This window comes from Ambystoma mexicanum, chromosome 11 (genome assembly GCF_040938575.1).
Source record: "Ambystoma mexicanum isolate Mex_15411 chromosome 11, UKY_AmexF1_1, whole genome shotgun sequence".
NCBI lineage: Eukaryota > Metazoa > Chordata > Amphibia > Caudata > Ambystomatidae > Ambystoma > Ambystoma mexicanum.
The window spans coordinates 17442592-17466224 of record NC_090934.1 but is presented as its reverse complement, the minus strand read 5'-3'; the positions used below and the strand labels follow the sequence as shown (position 1 = coordinate 17466224).

The window sequence follows — 23633 nt, the reverse complement described above, 5'->3', positions numbered from 1 at the left end:
CACCACCTTCCTCGTGAGAGGTGTTGGGGGGTGAGGGAGAAGCATAAGCAAATTTCCCCGACCAGTTCATCCATAGGGCGTTCCCCCTTGGAGCCTGGCTGGGGGAACCTGGACGCGAAGTCTGGGCATTTACTGTTTTCGCTTGTGGCGAATAAGTCTATAGTTGGGAAACACCATTGAGAGAAGAGGCTTTCTACGACTCCTTCGTGTAGACGCCACTCGTGTTCCTCTGGTAGGGGATTCTCTGCTCCTTGAGTATGCTAGAGAGTTCCCCATGAACATGTGACGACAGGAACATCTTCCGTTTTAGTGCCCATTTCCACATTTCTCGCGCAAGTCTGGACCGATTTGGAGAACGTGCACCCCCCTGTTTGTTGATATAAAACATCACTGTAGTGCTGTCTGCTAGGATCTGCACAGATAGGTTTGTTAAATGGGGTCAAATGCCTGGAGGACTTTTAATACTGCCAGAAGTTCCAGCAGATTGATGTGGTTCTGAGCTACAGTGCGAGACCACAGACCCTGAGCTGTGTGGTGAAGGTAGTGAGCACCCCACCCCGCTAGAGAGGCGTCCATCGTGACAATCGCCTGTACCTCTGGATTGTAGAAGGGTTTTCCTTGTTAGATTTTCCCTTGTCCACCAGTGAAGATTTTGTACAAGTGTTGGCGAAACAACCACTAGATCGTCCCACTGACCACTTGCCTGAGACCACTGTTTCGCCAACCACTCATGCATGGGTCGCATGCGCGAGTGAGGAACCAGGTAAATGCAAGATGCCATCATGCCTATTAAAACGCATAGCTTTGTGCACCCTTATCTGGCTGCCGGCCTGATAATGTGGTTTTTGCAGTAACAAATTGTGTACTCTTTCCTCTGATGGAAAACCCAACCCCTCCCCTGTGTTTAAGACAGCTCCTAGGAACTGTTTTGAAGTGTTTGCCACTAGGCTTGACTTTTTCTCATTGATGGAGAAGCCCAATTGAAAGAGGAGGTTGATTATTCTCTGAATGTTTTGTTGGCAAATAAGGGGAGATTCCCCTATAATGAGCCAGTCGTCCAGGTAAGGACACACTTGGATTGCCTCCCTGCACAGGTACGCTGCCACCACCGCCAGTAACTTGGTGAATACCCTTGGAGCCGAGGCTATTCCGAAGGGCAGCACCTTGAATTGGTAGTGCTGGATCGCCATCTTGAAATGCAAGAATCTTCTGTGCGCTGGGAACATTAACATATGAAAATAGGCATCTTTGAGATCCAGTGTTGGCTTGTAATCCCCCTTTGTTAGTACAGGAATTACCTCTTGTAGCGTAGTCATGCAGAACTTTTGTGGCTTGACATACTTGTTTGCAAGGTGCAAATCGAATACTGGGCGCATCGTTAGATCTTTCTTTGGCACAAGGAAGTACGTTGAATAAATACCCCTGTTCACCTGGTTGGCCGGAACGACTTTGATGGCTTCCTCTAATAGAAGTGTGTCTATCTCTTCGGAATGATACACTAGTGTTCTTCTGAGTGGATCCTCTGTTGTGGGGGTGGTCGTGGGTAGTTGGAGTAGTTCTATACAGTATCCGCCTGCTACTGGGACAGCACCCATCTGTCTGAGGTGATTCCCTCCATGAGTGGGTGAAGCTGGAAATGCGTTCTACTGGAGAAGCATGGGAGGGCATCTGAAGCGGAATGTCACTGCTTTTGAGGTGGTGTGCCACCTCGAGCAGGGCCGCTGCTCCGACCACGACCTCTGCGTTGTCCTCTAGGATAGCCCTGGGAGGATTGGCCTTGATCATTTCCCCAGGAGGAACCCTGACCTTGACTGTAGCTGGATCCTTGTTGCGCGTTTTGGCCTCGAAAACGGTGAAAATTGCCATTTCCCCTCTGTCCGGAAAGCTTGTTGGTGAGTTAACCCAAAGATTTAAGTGGGTCATACTCATCCTCTGCCATCTTAAGGGCATCTTCGACAGCCTTACCGAAGAGCATGTTAGGTTCAACAGGCATGTTTATTAGGGTGGCCTGCGTTTCTGGTCTAAAACCTGACAGGCGCAGCCATGCATGCCTTTTAATAACAGTCCCCTGCACAATGACTCTTCCGGCCTTGTCTACTGCATCAAAGTTGGTCTTAAGAAGACAGCTAGACACTGCCCTTCCATCTGCAGCCACCTGTGCTAGCTGGGATTTGAGTGGCTCTGGTAAAGCCGACATTTTTTCCCACTTGTGGCAGTTGTAACTAGCCAAGAGTGTTGCATTGTTCGCTATTCTGGTTTGATAAGCCGCAGAGGAGGCAACCTTCCTGCCCATGGTGTAAATCTTTTCGCTCTCCTTATCGGGTGGAGCCACTGAGGAAGCAAGGGGGGTGTGTTAGGGAGAATTCTCTGTTTAGGCTGAATTTCCTAACCTAGCGAGTCCCCCAGCAGCTTTGCTGGATTCTGGAGTTTGTTTTTTCCATCCTGCCAAGAGTGAGACTCTTTTTCTCCCCTCTTGGACATGAATGTGTGTAATTCCTTTGAATGTCAATGTGTTCTATGGGCTATGGGGTCTTTTACTCCATAGGGCCTCATATGTTTTTCTATGTGTGTTACACGGCACCCTCCGTGCCGTAACACCGGGGCGTCCTAGAGGATCCCCACCATAGACTCCATACTGTCTCCCCGGGCATGTAAAGTCACCATTGGCTTTACTAGACCTAAATTTACTAGCAGAACTAGTATAAACCATCCTATTGTGGACGTACTAGTAGGGGTAATTCGATTACTCTTGGGTCTGCTATTCGAGGGGGCACTGTCCCGTCCCCCCTCGTCGAGTTTTGGCTGGTGGCAGTGGAAACTACTTGTTATGTTCGACCCCGAATATAACCCTATGGGATTCTTCCCATTGTTGGAGGTTAATACTTTTTCTCGTTAATCTCTAACTTACCACCGGTTTATTTATCTTAAATAAATCTATCGGTTGGTATTTTCTGCCAGAACTCGGTTTTTAAAATGGCGTCTGTGTTCGTCTGTGACTCCTAAACCAAAGGTTGAGCCCTTTGTTCCCCTTTTGGCGGGCTTCTACACAGAAGTCCTCCAAAGTGGTGCCATTCTGTCTGGGTAATCACAGGGGGTCTGGGAGGGGGTTTAGGCACCCTGGACTGAGTTGCCTTGCCAACTCAAGTCGCACTCCGGTGTGATTGGCCCAAGTGGTGAGCCACCCGGTGTCCAGTCATAATTTCGAAAACATAATTTCGAAAGTCAAAAACTATGCTCACCACTTAGCGTGTTTTGATTGACAGCTAGGCTGAATGAATGGGGGTTTTCTGCATAAAAGCAGGGCTTTTGGGACTGGATCTTCAGAGGTCGCCACAGGACCTAAGAATCCGACGAGGGTAAAGCTGAGCCGACCTGCAACGACGACACCTCCGGTGGAGCCTTGCTGAACCGACTCACCATTTCCCGGCGACAGAGGAGATCTCCCCGCCGGAGAGTCTTCTTCCCCTGACTGGTGGGAACAACCAGTCCCCTTTGGTTGTTCTTCGTTCCAGGACATAGTGGTCGAATTGCCCATGCAGAGCACCCCGGCAACCAGATAGCCACTACCCCTGTACCGCGACCAAAAGGTGGTGCCTTGTGACGGAGCACTCCACGGCTGGTCTCTTCCCTGGTGGTGCAACGATCTTCAACTTTCCTACGACGACGAGATCATCTCTTCTCTTGGCAAAGCCCCGACGTGCATCCACCACCAGGAACAACTGCCCCCGCCGGAGCTGTCTCGCCACAAACAAGGTACCGTGTCCGCCTGGCTTCCCTTGTGTCGGATAGAGTGAGGTGTCTTAATCCTCGCCTCTCCATTGGGTCGCCTCCAAGCTTTCTTAACTTTCTGTTCTGAACTGGCCCAACCTTGCTGTGACAATTTGCGACAAAGACTTGAAGTGCATTTCCACTGTGATACTTTTTGGAACATTTCGCCTTGCCTCTCTCCGAGTGGGCCTGGCCTCTGAACTTTGCGATCTACAGTAGACCCTGCCTTACTTGCCTTGCATTTGTTCGTAAAAGAGTTGGTACCGAGTTGATTTCATAACCTGCCTTTTCTCGCCCATCCTAACGAATACTAGAGTGCCATCTAGGTTAAAGCATTCACCTCTGTCTGCAAATAAGTGGTGCCGTTGAACCTAGACTTGTCGAACTATTGTTAGGGGGATTGATTTACTTATAGTAATTGTGCTTGAAGTTGTTTGCCGTATTAGTGCCAGAGTGTTTAGCATAGATGTGTTATAAATAAATACCTATATATCTTTACACCAAAGCTCTGTCTGTGTTTGCTTGTTCTACTGTGTAAATTGCCCTATTTTGTATACTCCACATACTGCCTAACTCTTGTTGAGGGAAGTCTGACTGCTCAGCCACAGCTACCAAGTGAATCTGTGTGGTACAGACTGCTACCAAGTGGGTTCTAAATCTTTTGCAGTGGTCCCAGAGGGAACTGCACAGGTTTCCACCTAACACTGTGCCCGCTCTTTTTCTAGTTGTGGTCACAACTAAGGAGTCTGACTTCAGTTGTCCTCTAATATATAATGGGTCTGAAGGTGCAAGTCTAAATTTCTCTAAATGTGGGTTTACAGTCCGTGTGAGATTCGGGGCCTCTAAAGATGGTTGTATTCTGTGCTGCACTGATTATAGTAGCGGGATAAGGAACAAGTTACTTACCTGTAACTGTTGTTCTCCAGCACGAGTCTGGCATGGATTCACATGCTCATGAATATTCCCCGTCGTCAGGCTGGGAATCTTCGGTAAAGAAAAATTCAGTATCAGTTTTCGTTTCTGATCTGTCTTTCTTAGTAGTAACCAATCACTGGTCTCTGGGTCATACTGCCCCCAGCCAATGACTGCCCTCCCCCTAAGCCCCGCCTCTGGCAGCCATCCTCAGATTTGGTAGCATGTGAAGTGGCAGTATGACCAAGTGAAGAGCCGCAGAGGGGAAGGAGGGAGGGTTTGCATGTGAATCCATGCCAGACCCATGCTGGAGAACAACAGTTACAGGTAAGTAACTTGTTCTTTTCCAGCATGGGGTCTGGCATGGATTCACATGCTCATGAATATAAGAATACATAGCAGTACACACATGCACAACCACGGGAGGCGGCAAAGGCTCAACATTAAGCATCTCTTACCTCCTCACCAGGCTCACCTTAAAGCGAACAGGTTGCGCAGCACTACTTGGCCGACCCTGGCCTCCTCCCTGGAATCCCGCTCGACGCAGTAGAATCTTGTGAAGGTGTGCGTCGACCTCCACGTAGAAGCTCTGCATATATCCAGCAGAGGCACACCAGACAAGAACGCCATGGTAGCAGCGCTCGCTCTGGTCGAATGGGCTCTCGGACGGCCGGGCAACAGTCATTTTGCCAACCGGTGACAATGCATGATGCAGCCGGAGAGCCATCTGGAAATGGAAGTCTTCGAGAAGGCCTTCCCTTGGTTCACAGGTCCAAAGTTCACAAAAAGCTGTGATGTCTTCCGAAAACTCTTCGTGCGGTCCACGTAGAACTTCAGCGCTTTAGCTACATCCAGCAAGTGCAAAGTCCTCTCGGCCGGCGACGAAGGCGACGGGAAGAAAACTGGCAACACCAAGGGCTCGTTGAGGTGGAAGTCCGACGGCACCTTGGGCATGAAGGAGGGTTGCGTCCTCAGCACCACCCTCGTCTCGTGGAAAGTCAAGTATGGAGGCTTGCAGGATAGGGCCTGGATCTCTCCCACCCGTCGTGCGGAGGTGATGGCCACCAGGAATGCTGTTTCCCACGACAGGAACTTCAACAGTGCTGAATGCAGAGGCTCAAATGGAGGCCCCATGAGCCTGGTCAGCACCACGTTGAGCTCCCACGCCGGGGCTGGAGCCTTCACCGGTAGGAACGATCGGAACAGTCCTTTCATAAATTCCTTCTCCAGGCGACGAGACCACAGGGATGACCGTCCTGCAGTCAAGGTGTATCGGGAAATCGCTGCCAGATGTATCTTGATGAAGGTGTGAGCCAGTCCAGCCTTGGCCAGCGACAGTAGGTACGGTAGCACTGGAGGGGCCGTAATCCATAGAGGGTTAATCTTCTGTCCACGGCACCAGACAGAGAATCTATTCCACTTGTGTCCGTAGCACTTGAGAGTTGAGGACGCCCTGGCCTTTGCAAGAACCTCTCTGCAGTCTCCCGGGATATCTTACCCTCCAAACTCTAGTGCTGTAGGAGCCAGGCCTGCAAGTTCAGCGACTCCGGGTCGTGATGAAGGATGGCGCCTCCTTCTCTGGAGAGAAGATCTGCGTCCGTCGACAGTTTGACTGGTGGGGACGCTGACAAGTCCAGAAGGTCCGGGAACCAGATCTGTCTCAGCCACGCCGGTGCGACGAGGATCCTCCTGCACCAGGACCTCTTGAGTTGGTTGACGAGTCGCAGTAGCAACGGCAACGGAGGGAACGCATACAGGAACAGGCCATCCCAGGGGAACAAGAAAGCATCGCCCAAGCTCCTCAGCTGGGAAACCTGCGGGCGGACCTCTGGCACTTGGAGTTCGTCGCGAACAGGTCGATCTGGGGTTTGCCCCATCGTTGGAAGAGTCGATCCACTTGGTCCTGACGTAGTTCCCACTCGTGGCACGAGCGCAGCTCCCTGCTGAGTGAGTTGGCAATGGTGTTCTTTATCCCTGCTAGATGAAAGGGTACCAGAAACATCCCCTGGGCAACGGCCCAATGCCACAGATCCTGGGCTTCCTTGGATAGGGCTGGGGATCTGGTTCCTCCCTGCTTCCGGATGTAGAACATCATGGTGGTGTTGTCGGTAAAGATCCTCACCACCTTGCCCCTGAGGGACAGGAGAAAAGACCTGAGGGCTCAGAACACTGCTTGGAGTTCCAGGATGTTGATGTGGAGTGGCCTCTCCTCCGGGAGCCAAAGGCCTCTCACGTGAAGATCTCCAGTGGGCGCTCCCCACCCTTCCAGTGAAGCATCCGTCGTCACCGTCACCTGGTGTGCTGGGGTCTGAAAGTCTGTGCCCGCTGTGAGATGCGCGCGGGTGCCCCACCACCGAATTGCTTGGCGGAAAACTTTGTTGAGCGGGATCTTGTCCTCGAAACTGCCCGCCGCTTGCATCCAACGGGCGTCGAGGAACGCCTGTAGGGGACGCATCCGAAGCCTGCATAGGCGCACCAGGTAGATGCACAAGGACATCATCCCAAGAAGGGACTTGATGGACCTCACCCTGGCCACGTCCGTGGCCAGCAGACACTGCACCTTGCCCAGGATGGCCTTCGTCCTTTCCTCCGACGGCGAGGCCAATCGCGCTACTGTATCGAGCCTGGCTCCCAGAAACAGTGCGACCTGCGACGGAACCAGGTGGGATTTGAGGAAGTTGATGGAGAATCCCAGGTCCGTGAGCAGCTGGACGGTCTTCGCTGTGTGCTCGACAGAGAGTTCCCTTGTTCTTGCTCGGATGAGCCAATCGTCTAGGTAGGGGTAGACGTGGATCCCTTGCAGGCGTAGCCGTGCCGCCACTGGTGCCAGGCACTTGGTGAAAACCCTGGGCGCCGACTTCAATCAGAATGGGAGGGCCTTGAGTTGGTAGTGCCGTCCTTGTACCACGAACCTGAGTAACTTTCGGTGTCCTTTTAGAATGGGGATGTGAAAGTACGCATCTGCCAGATCCAACGACAATAGGAAGTCGCCCTCCTCCAGCTGGCCCAGCACGTGCTGGAGGGTGACCATCCAGAACTTCTGTGCCTTGATGCATTTGTTTAATCGACGCAGGTCCAGGATGGGACTTCATCCTCCTGTCTTCTTTCTGACGAGGAAGTCTCTTGAGTACACTCCGGAGCCTCTTTGGGACGAGTTTGATGGCTCCTTTCTTGAGCATCGCCCTTACTTTTAACAGCAGTTGAGGGACGTGGTTTTCTTTCCTGGCCACGGGAGGAATGCAGGGGAACTTTTGTAGAAATTCGAGTGTGCCCGCAGGCCAGGGCATCCAGCACCCAACGGTCGGTGGAGATGGACTCCTACACGTTGACGAACTTCGCCAGCCAGCCTCCCACTGGGGTGCTCAGGTGGGGGCCCGACGTTACGGCCGGTTCAATCTTGCTTGGCAGCGGCCTTGCCACCTTGGCCTCCCTGGCGACGATGGCGAGATCCACCTGACTTGCCCCGTCCTCTGTAGGCCTCTTACGACGAGGAGCGGGCCGCCTACCGGTACGTCGAGGAGCCACCGCCGAATCCTTTGGAGGCACCTTGCTTGCCTCCGGAGTTCCGAAAGGGCGGCCGTCGTTGTTGCAATAATCCCAAGGCCCGAGCCGTCTCTGTGTCGATCTTGATGGCCTGAAGTGACTCATCCACTGTTTTTCCAAACAGGTTGTTCCCGTCAAAGGGCATGTCCAAAACTCTGGTTTACACGTCCTGGCGGAAATCTGTTGCCTTGAGCCATCCCCGCCGTCGAAGGCAAATGCTGTTGCCCAACTGGCGGAAACCAGTGTCAGCAATGTCCGTGGCCACTGTTATGGCGTGGTCCAACGCCACCTCACCTTCCTGTAGGATCGCCAGGTCCTCTGCCCTCTTGTCGTCCGGTAGGAAGTCCAACAGGGGGGCGATCTTGTACCACAACTCCTTAGCGTAGCGGGCCACAATCGCTAGGGCGTTGGCCATCTTAATCGTCGTTGCCACAGACGAGATGACGGTCATCCCATGGCGTCCAGTTTCTTTCCCTCGTCGTCCGGTGGGGAAGTTGAAGCCGATGCCCCCGCCACTTTCTTCTTGGCCGCCGCCGAGACAACCAAATCCGGGGTTGGCTGTGCCCGAAGGCACAAAGGGGAGGCATCGGGGACCCGGCACTTCTTCTCGTACAGGTCCCTCTTGGCAGGCGTCGTGGATGGGTTCTTCAGAAGAGCAAGTCCCTCGTCCCAGATGTCATCCAGCAACAGCACCGTGAGGACCATCTTCCTCTTGGCCTCACGCCGTTGGTAGAGGAAGCGTTGCTTCTTCTGCTCTTCGGGACAGAGCTGGAAAAGCTTGGATGCCCTGGCAATCATGGCGTGGAAGGAGCCAATTTCGTCGTGCAAGGTGTCCCGAAGAGGTGGTGATGGGAGGCCCATCCCGTCGTCACCACCGTCGTCATCCGTCCCCGTCGTGGCCGTATCTGTTCCTGTGTCATCCCCAGGGACAGGGGAAGGAGATAACGGCTGAGAGGGCCGTGAGGGCTGGAAGGGTGGGGGTGGATGAACTCTCCTCCTCTTGTTTCGAGGACTTCCCGACGGGCCCGGTTCTGCTGGGTCGTCCGTTGGGGTTAGGGGCAATCTCGTCCTTATCTCCGTGCATAAGGTTTGGATTGCCATCAAAATGGCCATGAGCTGTCCTGTGGCTCGGGTTGCGACGGGCGCGATGGTTGCTCCTCCTCCACAGGAACCTTGTCGGCGCCACCGTCGCACTCTTCATCCTCCTCGTCGGGATTCCTCCCGTGGGACCTAACCTCCTCAACATCTTGTTGAGGCCCTCCACGACTTCAACCAGCTCCTCCTCGGAGGCTGTATCCGTGTCTGTAACGGCCACCGCCCCCCGCCCCCTCTTTTTCCACCGGGGTCTTCACGTGGGTCTTCTCGATGGGCTGAAAAGAGGATTCCCTCTGCGGTGGCAGGGAAACTCTGGGCCCCGACGTCGCCTCCACTGGGGTAGCCTCCACAGGCTTCGCCAGGGCCATCGCGACTACCTTGATAGAGGCCGTAGCCGGGTGAATCAAGGCCTTCAGCACCTTGTGCGCGTTTGAGGCCTTCACCTTGGGGGGAGGGTCACTGCCTCGCTACCCCTCGGCTAGTTCCTTCGAGATCGACCGGGGCCTCTCCAGAATCTTAGCCGGGTTCTCGGATTTTCTCTTCCCCGAGCCAGAGCGTTGGCTCGTGGTTGATGGTGCCGGTGAAGGTGCGCCCTGCCTGGCAGCCAAGGAGCCCGACCGTTCGGCGCTCCCCGTGCCTGTGGACTCACGGTACTTTGACTTTTGTTGGGCCCCCGTCGCCGGTGCGCCCTCACAGGACTTAGAAGACCGCTTGGGCTTTCGTGAAGGCAGTAGAGGCATCTAGAATGCTCGTCCTCCTTGAACACATTCTGTAACCTGCATCCAGGGCAGTTCCTAAACAGCTTGGATCCGGGTGTCGAGCCTTTTTCCTGGGCCATGTCCATGAGGTAGGCCTCAGAAACTTCTGGAATCCTCCAAGAAGAGTAACTCGATGAAAACTTCACCCTTGAGGGGCTTAGAAAATTGCGAAACAGGTTCCCGTTGAACGGAAGTACAAACGGTAGAGCTTGAGGCTCGATTGACAGACCAAAAAAGTGAGATAAAACTCTTTGAAAAAACGCAAAACGCAGTAAAAGCTCGAGAGCTAAAGCACGAGGACTCCCAACACTTGAATGTGCGGTAAAAATCTGAGGATGGCTGCCAGGGGCGGGGCTTAGGGAGAGGGCAGTCATTGGCTGGGGGCAGTGTGACCCAGAGACCAGTGATTAGTTATTACTAAGAAAGACAGATCAGAAACTAAACTGATACTGAATTTTTCTTTACCGAAGATTCCCAGCCTGACGACGGGGAATATTCATGAGAATGTGAATCCATGCCAGACCCCATGCTGGAGAAACTGGGCCACTGTCTTTTTGTCCCCAAGGATTTGTTCTGCAAAGTTCTTATCTTCCTGTACCTTCTGGGTGTCAATCTGAAAGTGCTCAGCCGCCTTGGCTCGTAATTCATTGAACAGGGGTTGATTATCAATAGGACGACAACTGGAGTGTCTTGGTTAAGAGGGGAGTCTATAGAGTACACATTGGCTTCTTGGTCTGCCTCTTGGTCCTAGCCATCCCCATAATAAGGGTCTGCTGTGTCCTCATCACCAAATTGAGGGTCAGTTGCCTCTACAAAAGAGAGATCTTCTCCATGGTCTGATTCCGGGTCATAGAGATCTAGGACTGTACTCTGTAATGGAACATTAGTACGAGACCTGTTAGAAGGGGGTTGAGTAGGTAGAGCAGAGGCTTGTGAACCAGAGGGAGCTGAGGTGGGGGGAGTGGAGTGGGAACTCTGAAAATAATCAGGGTTCTTCTTGTAAAAATTGGCCATAAAGGTCATTCTTCTCATCACTCAGTCTGTCTTGAGAAGACCATTCTTTGGAACTTGGGATAACCACAGGTTGAGGGGAAAGTCCCAAGTCCTCATCTGTGGGAGGTACTACCTTAGATTTTTACTTGTGAGATATAGGCCTAGATTCTCTAGGTTTCTCTATTGGCCTGGATTCTCTAGGTTTTTCATCTGATGTGTTTTATCCCTAAAAGGGCTCTTGTCACTATGAGGTGTTTTAGAGGATTTCTTGTGGTGTTCCCTCCCTCCACCTTGGGCCCAGAGGTGTGTTTAAACACCTTTTTGGGGCCTACTACTATATGTGATGCGGAGCGTCGATTTTCGGATTTGGGGAGGGCCGAGCGGACGATCGACCTTCGGAGGGAACTTTTTACGAGCGACACTCTTGCCGTCTTTCAATGGTTGGGCCCTGTGTGATGATCTTGAGCGAGATTGCCCAGACGACCGGGACTCAGCGGACCTTTCCCTGGATGTCGAACGCTGTTGATCACTCGACCCATGTGTCGAGTCTCAACCTGGGCTTATGTGCTTAGTGGTGTGAGTCTTTCTAGCGCTCCCGCCGCCGGGTGTAGTCCCCACAACAAGGCTGCCGGCCTGTCCTACGCGGTCGGAGGCCTGCGCTTGGGTAGCTGTAGCTACCCCGTCGCCCTCGCTGTCTGAAAGGGCAGCATCGCAGCTAAAGGCGCATTCTACCTCCATGGCCTTGAGCTGCCTGGCGTAATTGGCCCAGCGTTTTGTGGAGCGGTCCTTTTGTGTCTTTGGCTTGAAGAGCCTGCACGCTTGACAAGACGTTTCGACATGGTCTCTTGGGAGACACAAGTTACAAACTAAATGTTTGCCTACCCACAGGAATTTGCAATTACACTTGGGGCAGAATTTAAAAGGGGTATTTTCCATAATTACAGGCTATGGCATCTGGGCGAACAAAGTGTAGGAAGAGGGGTGTATACATCCTAAAATGCCCTACCGTCTCTCCCTACTGTCTGGGCCGAGGCCCGGGGCAGCCATCCAAGGCCGAACGGTGCGTTGCGGTAGTCCTTCAACGGGCAGCTACTCTGTCTTCACCGGCGTGATGTTTCGGAGGTCGGCGAAAGGATAGAAGAAAATATTATCGATAATTGAAAATAGTCAATGGCTTTCCGCCGAAAGCGGAACTCACTATACGTGTCCGTCTAGAATGGTGGAAAAAACAATCTGAGGGACCTCGACGCATGAGGGATCATGGGTTCAGTGGACGTCACACTAGGGATAGTATTACTGGCACGCCCCGTCAACGTCCCTTTTCGTGTTTCGAAAACAACAACTGTAATACTCTGCAGCTTCCACCAGATGTCGTCCTATGTACAGCATGTGATCTAAGCAGATTCCACAAGCCTCAGAAATAAATAAAATATATATGCACACAATGTTATTAGATCATCTTACATTATCAAGAAAATTAAAGGATGCTAAAGAATGGCAACACGCTCATTACAATGATGCTTCAGCTATTCAATTAAACGCAAAGCGAGGAAAACAGATTCAAATCAGATCTAATGAGCAAATGCATTTCGGACAGTGCCGTCAGTGCCAGTGCCGTCAGTGTCACCAGTGCCAGTGTCATCAGTGTAGCCAGTGCCGCCAGTGCCAGTGCCGCCAGTGTCACCAGTGCCAGAGTCAGTGCCACCAGTGTCACCAGTGCCACCAGTGCCACCAGTGCCACCAGTGCCAGTGTCACCAGTGCCACCAGTGCCAGTGCCACCAGTGCCAGTGTCACCAGTGTCCCCAGTGCCAGTGTCACCAGTGTCCCCAGTGCCAGTGTCACCAGTGCCAGTGTCACCAGTGTCAGTGTCAGTGTCATCAGTGTCAGTGCCAGTGTCACCTGTGTCACCAGTGCCACTGTCACCAGTGCCATCGGTGCCAGTGCCAGTGTCAGTGTCGCCAGTGCCAGTGTCGCCAGTGCCAGTGTCGCCAGTGCCAGTGTCGCCAGTGCCACCGGTGCCAGTGCCCCCAGTGCCAGTGCCACCAGTGCCAGTGCCACCGGTGTTAGTGTCACCAGTGCCAGTGCCGTCAGTGTCACCAGTGCCATCGGTGCCAGTGCCAGTGTCACCAGTGCCAGTGTCACCAGTGCCAGTGTCACCAGTGTCAGTGTCACCAGTGTCAGTGTCACCAGTGTCAGTGTCACCAGTGTCAGTGTCACCAGTGCCATCGTTAGTGTCATCAGTGCCATCGTTAGTGTCACCAGTGCCAGTGTCACCAGTGCCGCCAGTGTCATCAGTGCCATAGTTAGTGTCATCAGTGCCATCGTTAGTGTCATCAATGCCGCCAGTGTCAGTGTCGCCAGTGCCGCCAGTCTGTGTCGCCAGTGCCGCCAGTGCCGCCAGTGCCAGTGCCAGTGGTGCCAGTGCCATCGGTGCCGGTGCCAGTGCCGCCAGTGCCGCCAGTGCCGCCAGTGTCACCCGTGCCAGTGTCACCCGTGCCAGTGTCACCCGTGCCAGTGTCACCCGTGCCATCGGTGCCAGTGTCACAGTGTCAGTGTTAGTCTCACCAGTGCCAGTGTCATCCGTGTCGCCAGTGCCAGTGTCACCAGTGCCATCGGTGCCGGTGCCATCGGTGCCAGTGTCATCAAGTGTCACCGGTGCCAGTGTCACCAGTGCCAGTGTCACCAGTGCCAGTGTCACCAGTGCCAGTTCCAGTGCCATCGGTGCCAGTGCCGCCAGTGTCACCAGTGCCGCCAGTGCCGCCAGTGCCACCAGTGCCACCAGTGCCACCAGTGCCACCAGTGCCACCAGTGCCACCAGCGCCAGTGTCATCAGCGCCAGTGTCATCAGCGCCAGTGCCATCAGCGCCAGTGCCATCAGCGCCAGTGCCATCGGTGCCAGTGCCATCAAGGACCATCGGTGCCAGTGTCACCAGTGCCAGTGTCACCAGTGCCAGTGTCGCCAGTGCCAGTGCCGCCAGTGCCAGTGTCGTCAGTGCCCGCACGGCTGAATCTACAAAAACAAGGAAGAAAACATCAAAACCACAACAAGGTAAACGTGATTACAGAAAAATGCGTAATAGCCGGACAATTCCATCAATCATACCTGCATCACCACTCGCTGCGGGTCTGAATCACGAGTATCGTACCAACCGAGAAGGGCATGTACCCTGCATGTGGTGTGCCAAAGAGATCCACATTAAGGGAGTAGTAACACCAAAAACCACAATGTCCACAAAGTGAGAACAACAGGAATTAGAATTTCCCAATAATGCAATCACATGTGCCTGCGCCACTAGTAAGCCTGCTAGTGCGATACTACTCACAGGATGTGTGGAGTGCGATGTAGCCAACACACCACACCTTGGGCGCATCATCATTGCAATGAACCTGTTGATATTCTTTAGCAGTCTTTCATTTTCTGGATAATATAAGATGTAATTACATTGCATGGAGACCATTTCAAAAGGGTCTCCGGCTCAGTAGGTGACCACGCAGCACCTGGGGAGGGTCTCTGGGTACATCATTGTGTTTGTGCTGTTGTCCTGGTGTCAGAGACCTTTTCCCTGCAGTGCTCTGTACGTTATCTATAATGAACTCGATTGGAAGGAGCATTTTGTTGCTATACCTAGGTAGTACCCACCTCTGCATCTTGTCAATGGATCACTGGTGCTGCCATGCAGCATAGAAAAAGTGCTAATATCAATGGTGGATAAACTGTGTAGCCATGCGGACGAGTGCTCATGCCCAGGGGGGGAGAGGTAATAACGTGTGTAACCACACAGCAGAGGAAGAGAGCTCTGGTGCATGGGTGGATCACATGTGAAGCCACACAGCAGAGGAAGAGAGCTCATGGGTGGATCGCCTGTGAAGCCACACAGCAGAGGAAGAGAGCTCAGGTCCATGGGTGGATCACCTGTGAAGCCACACAGCAGAGGAAGAGAGCTCAAGTCCATAAGTGGATCGCGTGTATAGCCACACAGCAGAGGACGAGACCTCCGGTCCATGGGTGGATCGCGTGTGAAGCCACACAGCAGAGGAAGACAGCTCAGGAAGACAGCTCAGGTCCATGGGTGGATCATATTTGGCCATACAGAAGAGGAAGAGAGCTCAGGTCCATGGGTGGATCACATGGGTAGCCACACAGCCGTGGAAGAGAGATCAGGTCCATAAGTGGATCGCATGTATAGCCACACAGCAGAGGACGAGAGCTCAGATCCATGGGTGGATCACGTGTGGCCATACAGCAGAGGAAGAGAGTTCAGGTCCATGGGTGGATCACGTGTGGCCATACAGCAGAGGAAGACAGCTCAGGTCCATGGGTGGATCACATGTGTAGCCACACAGACGTGGAAGAGAGATCAGGTCCATAAGTGGATCGCATGTATAGCCACACAGCAGAGGACGAGAGCTCCGGTCCATGGGTGGATCACGTGTGGCCATACAGCAGAGGAAGACAGCTCAGGTCCATGGGTGGATCGCGTGTGAAGCCACACAGCAGAGGAAGACAGCTCAGGTCCATGGGTGGATTGCGTGGGAAGCCACACAGCAGAGGAAGACAGCTCAGGTCCATGGGTGGATTGCATGTGAAGCCACACAGCAGAGGACGAGAGCTCAGGTCCATGGGTAGATCACATGGGTAGCCACACAGCCGTGGAAGAGAGATCAGGTCCATAAGTGGATCGCGTGTATAGCCACACAGCAGAGGACGAGCGCTCCGGTCCATGGGTGCATCACGTGTGGCCATACAGCAGAGGAAGACAGCTCAGGTCCATGGGTGGATCGCGTGTGATGCCACACAGCAGAGGAAGACAGCTCAGGTCCATGGGTGGATCACATGGGTAGCCACACAGCCGAGGACGAGAGCTCCGGTCCATGGGTGCATCACGTGTGGCCATACAGCAGATGAAGACAGCTCAGGTCCATGGGTGGATCGCGTGTGAAGCCACAAAGCAGAGGAAGAGAGCTCAGGTTCATGGGTGGATCACATGGGTAGCCACACAGTCGTGGAAGAGAGATCAGGTCCATAAGTGGATCGCGTGTATAGCCACACAGCAGAGGACGAGAGCTCCGGTCCATGGGTGGATCACGTGTGGCCATACAGCAGAGGACGAGAGCTCAGGTCCATGGGTGGATCACGTGTGGCCATACAGCAGAGGACGAGAGCTCAGGTCCATGGATGGATCATATTTGGCCATACAGAAGAGGAAGAGAGCTCAGGTCCATGGGTGGATCGCGTGTGAAGCCACACAGCAGAGGACGAGAGCTCAGGTCCATGGGTGGATCGCGTGTGAAGCCACACAGCAGAGGAAGAGAGCTCAGGTCCATGGGTGGATTGCGTGTGAAGCCACACAGCAGAGGAAGAGAGCTCAGGTCCATGGGTGGATCATGTGTGTAGCCAACCAGCATAGAAAGAGAGCTCAGGTCCATGGGTGGATCATATGTGGCCATACAGCAGAGGACGAGAGCTCAGCTCCATGGATCGATCATACGTGGCCATACAGAAGAGAACGAGAGCTCAGCTCCATGGATGGATCATGTGTGAAGCCACACAGCAGAGGAAGAGAGCTCAGGTCCATGGGTGGATTGTGTGTGAAGCCACAGAGCAGAGGAAGAAAGCTCAGTTCCATGGGTGGATCATATGTGGCCATACAGAAGAGGAAGAGAGCTGAGGTCCATGGGTGGATCGCGTGTGAAGCCACACAGCAGAGGGTGAGAGCTCAGGTCCATGGGTGGATTGCGTGTGAAGCCACACAGCAGAGGAAGAGAGCTCAGGTCCATGGATGGGTCATGCATGTAGCCAACCAGCATAGAAAGAGAGCTCAGGTCCATCGGTGGATCATATGTGGCCATACAGCATATAAGCGGGGCTCAAAGGACCTCAAATACTGACAGTAAGAACCTCAAGGTAAGCACAAACATGGTCAGGAAAGCGGCAGCCCACACTTACCGGTCTCATAATCTAGCGGGATCTGGATGTCAGTAATATCCCCAAACGGTATGAAGGCTGCATGCAGAACCTTCTCATCCACTTCTTCTGCCAGACCACCTGCAGAGAAAAGAGGCCGTTACAAACATCATCCGCTGGCAGGAGAATCGAGAGTGAGGAACAACAAAAGCCCACCACCAGCAACGTCATTTGGTACAAGAATCATGGCTAGGAACAATGAGGAGGCCACCACAAGCACCGGCAGATGGAATGAAAATCAGAGGGAGGAACACCAAAGACCCGCCACAATCGCTGCCAGCTGGTACAAGAATCAGGGCTAGGAACGGCAAGCAGGCCACCGCAAGCACTGCCAGCTGGTACAAGAATCAGGGATAGGAATGGCGAGTAGGCCACCACAAGCTGTTACAATAATCAGGACTTGGAACAATGAGTAGGCCACCACAAGCACAAGTATCAGGACTAGGAACAATGAGTAGGCCAGCACAAGCTGCTACAAGCATCAGGGTTAGGAACGACGAGTAGGCCACCACAAGCTGCTACAAGCATCAGGGTTAGGAATGACCTGTAGGCCATCACAAACACCACAAGCTGCTACAAGAATAAGGGCTAGGCACAATGAGAAGGCCACCACAAGCACGGCACGCTACTACAAAAATCATGGCTAGGAACGACGAGTAGGCCATCACAAGCACTACCAGCTACTACAAGAATCAGGGCTAGGAATAATGAGTAGGCCACTGCAAGCTGATACAGGAATCATGCTAGGGACGACGAGTAGGTCACCACACACACTATAAGCTGCTACAAGAATCAGGGCTAGGAACGGCGAGTAGGCAACCACAAGCTGTAACAAGAATCGGGGATAGGAACGACGAGTAGGCCACCACAAGCTGCTACAAGCATCATAGCTAGGAATGACGAGTAGGCCACCACAAGCTGCTACAGGAGTCTGGGCTAGGAACGAGTATGCCATCACAAGCACTGCAAGCTGCAACAAGAATCATGGCAAGGAACGACAAGTAGGCCACCACAAGCACTGCCAGCTTCTACAGGAATCAGGGTTAGGAACAACAAGTAGGCCACCACAAGCTGCTACAAGAACCAGGGCTAGGAACAATGAGTATGCCACCACAAGCACTGCACGCTGCTACAATGATCATGGTTAGGAATGACGAGTAGGCCACCACAAGCTGCTACAAAAATCAGGGCTGGGAACAATGAGTAGGCCACCACAAGCACTACAAGCTGCTATAAGAATCAGGGCTAGGAATGACGAGTAGGCCACCACAAGTGGCTACAAGAACCAGGGCTAGGAACAATGAGTATGCCATCACAAGCACTGACAGCTGCTACAAGAATCAGGATTAGGAACAACGTGTAGGCCTCCACAAGCACTACAAGCTTTTACAAGAATCAGGGCTAGGAATGACGAGTAGGCCACCACAAGCTGCTACAAGAATCAGGGCTAGAAACAACAAGTAGGCCACCATAAGCTGCTACAGGAATCGGGGTTAGGAACAACGTGTAGGCCTCCACAAGCACTGCAAGCTTCTACAAGAATCAGGGCTAGAAACAACAAATAGGCCACTATAAACTGCTACAAGAATCAGGGCTAGAAACAACAAGTAGGCCACCATAAACTGCTACAGGAATCAGGGTTAGGAACGACGAGTAGACCACCACAAGCAGCGCCACCTCGAATGAGAATCAGATGAAGTAACAACGAAGTACCGGCCACAACCGCCGCAAGCTGGTACCAAGATTCAGGGATAGGAAGGACGAGTAGGCCACCACAAGCACTGGCACAAGTCTGACGGTGGGGCATAGCAAAGAGCCTGCCACAGCACTGCAGCTGGCACAAGAGCAAGTGTTCGGCACAGCAAAGAGCAGGTCATAAGCACTAGCAGTTGGTAAAAGTCCACGGTTGAAGCACAACAAAACGCAAGTCACAAACAGTAAAGCAAACAGCATGTCACAAGCACCGGCAGCTGGCAGAAAACCAAGGGTTAGGCACAACAAAGAGCATTTGAGCATGCCACAAGCAGTGGCAGCAGGCACAAGACCAGGGGTTAGGCATAGCAAAGAGCCAGTCACAGCACAGCAGCTGGCACAAGAGCAAGGGTTCGGCACAGTAAAGTATGTCACAAGCACTGGCAGCTGGCACAAGACCAGGGGTTAGGCATAGCAAAGAGCCAGTCACAGCACAGCAGCTGGCACAAGAGCAAGGGTTCGGCACAGTAAAGTATGTCACAAGCACTGGCAGCTGGCACAAGACCAGGTTTTAGGCATAGCAAAGAGCCAGTCACAGCACAGCAGCTGGCACAAGAGCAAGGGTTCGGCACAGTAAAGTATGTCACAAGCACTGGCAGCTGGCACAAGTCCAGGTTTTAGGCATAGCAAAGAGCCAGTCCCAGCACTGCAGCTGGCACAAGAGCAAGGGTTTGGCACAGTAAAGCATGTCACTGGCAGCTGGCATAGGACCAGGGGTTAGGCATTGCAAAGAGCATGTAAGCATGCCACAAGCAGTGGCAGCAGGCACAATACCAGGGGTTAGGATTAGCAAAGAGCCAATCACAGCACAGTAGCTGGCACAAGAGCAAGGGTTCGGCACAGTAAAGCATGTCACAAGCACTGGCAGATGGCACAAGACCAGGGGTTAGGCATAGCAAAGAGCCAGTCCCAGAACTGCAGCTGGCACAAGAGCAAGGGTTTGGCACAGTAAAGCATGTCACTGGCAGTTGGCACAAGACCAGGGGTTAGGCATAGCAAAGAGCCAGTCACAGCACTACAGCTGGCACAAGAGCAAGGATTTGGCACAGTAAAGCATGTCACAAGCACTGGCAGCTGGCACAAGACCAGGGGTTAGGCATAGCAAAGAGCCAGTCACAGCACAGCAGCTGGCACAAGAGCAAGGGTTCGGCACAGTAAAGTATGTCACAAGCACTGGCAGCTGGCATAGGACCAGGGGTTAGGCATAGCAAAGAGCCTACACCAACATGGTTGTGCTTAAAAAATGTGTAAAAATCCCTCTAGACCTGGAGGACGAGTTCCTTAGTTTACATAACCTCAACCTAAGAGAAATGCACTTACACCACTGCAATAGGTGACTAAATATCTACCATTGCTTTCTATAAAATGGTACACGTCAACATAACAACACTTTTATATTTAATACTGCCACCCAAAGTCCAGCCATGTCCAGTGAAACCTATTTGCACTGGCTGCAGTTAGTTGAAGGCAAGTTTTGGAGAAGAATGCTCGGCCTCCCTTAGTGTATCCCTGTGGCTGTTATTAGGCTGGAGCTTGGAATAATCTCCCTTAAAGCTATTATGTTACGGAAGAGAGCTGAACTGTATATCAGAATTAAAAACAACCCTACCAACCTGCAATTTTGTACACCTAGAAAAGTTGGAAAGCTATAAAATGTATTACTCATGTTTTGTTTACCTACAAAAAGGCTCAGCTACACCTAAATCTCTGCCCCTCTGAATCTCTAAGGCATTTTGTTTTATTACTATGCATTAATCACTTGCCTACTTTGGAGGCCAGAGGTCCAGAAATGGGCCCGTCGAAAAGAGAAAGGTATTGCAGAATATGTGAATCACGTACGGAGTTAGAAACTGCCCGACATGTTCTCACTCAGTGCCCACTGATGAGCAAAAGCTGTGTAAAAAACCTTGGGAAGTTTGTGAATAGATTTGAATATGTAGGGCAGGTGGAATTCTGGTATCAATGCATAAATACACTGAATCCTAAACTGCACTTAGCCTTATTCCAGGTCTGGCGCGAAGCATTAATCTGCATGAATTGTTGTAGAAGGATGGGCCCTGTGACCATGTAGTTTCTCTTGGAAGGTAATTCGAAAGTCAGCACTGAATGTTTAAAACTAAAGCAGGTGACAAATTTGTATATATATTTATTTAGTAGTCTGCCTGTTTGGTTTTCTTTGTCTATTTCATTTTATCTATTTTTATCCTCTACTTTATATGTTTTTATTGTTTTTTATTCTTTTGCTGTATATTTTTTCTTTTTCTTTGTTTCTGCGGAAACAGTTCTGTAAATTGTAGAGAGTTGAAAAGAAAAGAATAGAAGTTTTTGGCTTTTGTAACATTTACCTAAATGTATCAGGGAATTCCTGTCTCTTCTGCTTTAAGTTTTTATAGTGATTTGTTTGATTGTCTTATGTGTAAAGTTTTTACTTATGCATAAAACTGTATCACATTAATAATAAATAAATAAAAAGGTGCATCTTACACTTTAATTGAAAAATTGTGTAAAAAGCCAAACCATTTGCAATTGGTTTTGTAGGGCAACTCATGAAAAACCCTATAGATGCAAGTCACAAACAGTGCACAGGAGCATTTCCGGGGTTCGAAATTGAGGGGAGCTAGGAGCTATTTAGCTCCTGTGTGTAGCCTTGAAGAGCCTGGTTGGCTTGACAATAGCTATCAGGAGTTAGATCACCAGGTCAATTGATTCTGAACAAACATTACGACACATCTATACAACAATTAAAGCACATAGGGCCTCATTACGAGTCTGGTAGTATCTGGGCGCTAAATTCACCCAGTCACACGAAATGGTATTACCGTTAGTGCCACTTGGTCCGGCGTAATGTACTAGCTCTTTGTTCCCTGTCTAATGTTGGCTACCCAGCTGCTGCTTTTAGCTCCTGCTTATCCATTCTTAATTTCGATCCCCGATTTCCCCAACATATGTTCATAAGATCTTTGTGCGCAATATATGCCAGTATAAAAAACATGTACATGCTGTCTGCACCAATATATGTAGGTATTCCCAAATAGGAAAGTTTGCTTTGCACATACTGCCAGCAATTACACTATATGAAAACAGGTCAATGCTTGTTCTGCCAATATATGGCCATACCCCATGTAAGAACATACTCCAGTTGGCTTTATCATTACAAAATGCCATGCCACATTATGAAAACATGTCCAAACTGGCTGCATCAAAATGCCAGTCTAGCCACGTAATAACACTCTACGTTCTTGCTTCATCATAGATGCCCAATACAAAATGTCCTGCCACAGTAAGAAATGACTAGACGGGTTGCACCAAAACTTCAGTCTAGCCAGGTAATAACAGTATTCATGCTTGCTTTATCAAAGATGCACGATACAAATTATCATGCCACAGTAAGAAATAGCTAGACTGTCTACACCCAAATCCCAGTCTAGCTAAATAACAGTCATAATACTTGCTTTATCACAGATGCCAGTAAATAAAATGTCATGCCAACCCCATAGTCCCCCAGCACCTCACGCACGCATGCAATCAATGTGAATCATGGTATTAGTTTTTACTACCCATCTATCATAGATGCCAATTAGAAAAATACCTGTCCCCTGGGCCCCCCAGCGCCTCAGATGCACACAATGTGTTTGTGTGTGCATGCAAGGCGATGGTGGGCCCAGGAGTCAGGCATGATGTTGTAAGGGTAGCCCAATTTACAGGGGTACCTCTTAATTATAGGGGTACCCCTAATCACGCTCACACCAGAATGAATGCACCCCTTTAGGGAAGCAAGGCCAAGAGTCTTATCTTGCAAGGATAACAAATGTAATCTTTACAGAAATGAGGATGGGGCAAAGAACTCTGCTCCCTGAACGGCATCTTCTGCCCCTCTTCCGTTCCAAGCTCCTCCAGACTGGTGCCAGACAGGTGCTTACATACTCTTAACTTGGTCACTGGATATGGGCATGGCTCCATCCAAAACCGTCCTCCTCCCCTACAAGGGGTGCTGCAGTATTCCTTTCTTCATGGTCGGATTTCCATTTAGGACATACTACTTACATATTGGTAGCCTATGCAAGAATATACTGTAGCTCTTGTTTTTCATCATTTTGCTACATTATGAACATTTATATATAAAGACATTTTCCCGTCATGTCCTCATTGTACTCATGCTTTTATCTGGTCCAGTAATTCCCCTTAAACCTTGTTTTCAATCATTCTGCATTGTGTGCATCGAGCCTTAGCCTGCATGGGCTTTTTGACAGACAGCCAACAGCTGCTGAGCCACTTCGTGTGTTCTGCCAGAGCTACTCAGTGACGCAACACTGCATGAGCTCTGCAATCTATTTTCAGTGCAGGCCACATTCCTTTTGGCAGAGATTTTAAAACTAAATGGAATTTAAAATGTACAAATTAATTCAGCTAAAAGTACACTTTATATTTAAATAATAACTGTCTTCTTTTTAGTGCCCCTCCTCCCCCCTGGTCTCTTGTAGCGACTAGAAACAGTTAAAAGAAGTCTTAACTAATTCTAAATCGCTTGGGAATGAAGGAAGGCACTATCTCCTTCCAAACATTCTCCACTTGCGGTACTTCTACAGTAACAAACTCATCCCCACCCGACATATCTACACCCCAGAAATATTAGTTTGAGTTTCGCTGTTTATTGTATGGAAAGGGGCTTCAGATCCCCCAATTGAAACCATCATCTTTGCACTATTAGGGACTAACACAACATCAGAAACACAACTGGCACGTGCAGAAGAGGACCAAGAAGAATATGATCACAGGCACCAGTGTTTTTACTTCTGCCCCCAGCCATGACAGGACCCAATCAAAGGCAAGCGATAGCCAATCCGTG

General features: G+C 51.1%; 1 protein-coding gene across 2 annotated transcripts in view; it reads right to left on the bottom strand.

Annotated features, from left to right (window-relative positions):
* The window catches only part of PPIE (peptidylprolyl isomerase E), a 247697-nt gene that overhangs the window by 158790 nt on the left and 65274 nt on the right, over positions 1–23633 (bottom strand). For both annotated transcript variants that reach the window (XM_069622413.1, XM_069622414.1), the window contains exon 2: positions 17018–17116. In XM_069622413.1, coding sequence (XP_069478514.1) covers positions 17018–17116 — 99 coding nt within the window. The remainder of the gene's footprint in view (positions 1–17017; positions 17117–23633) is intronic.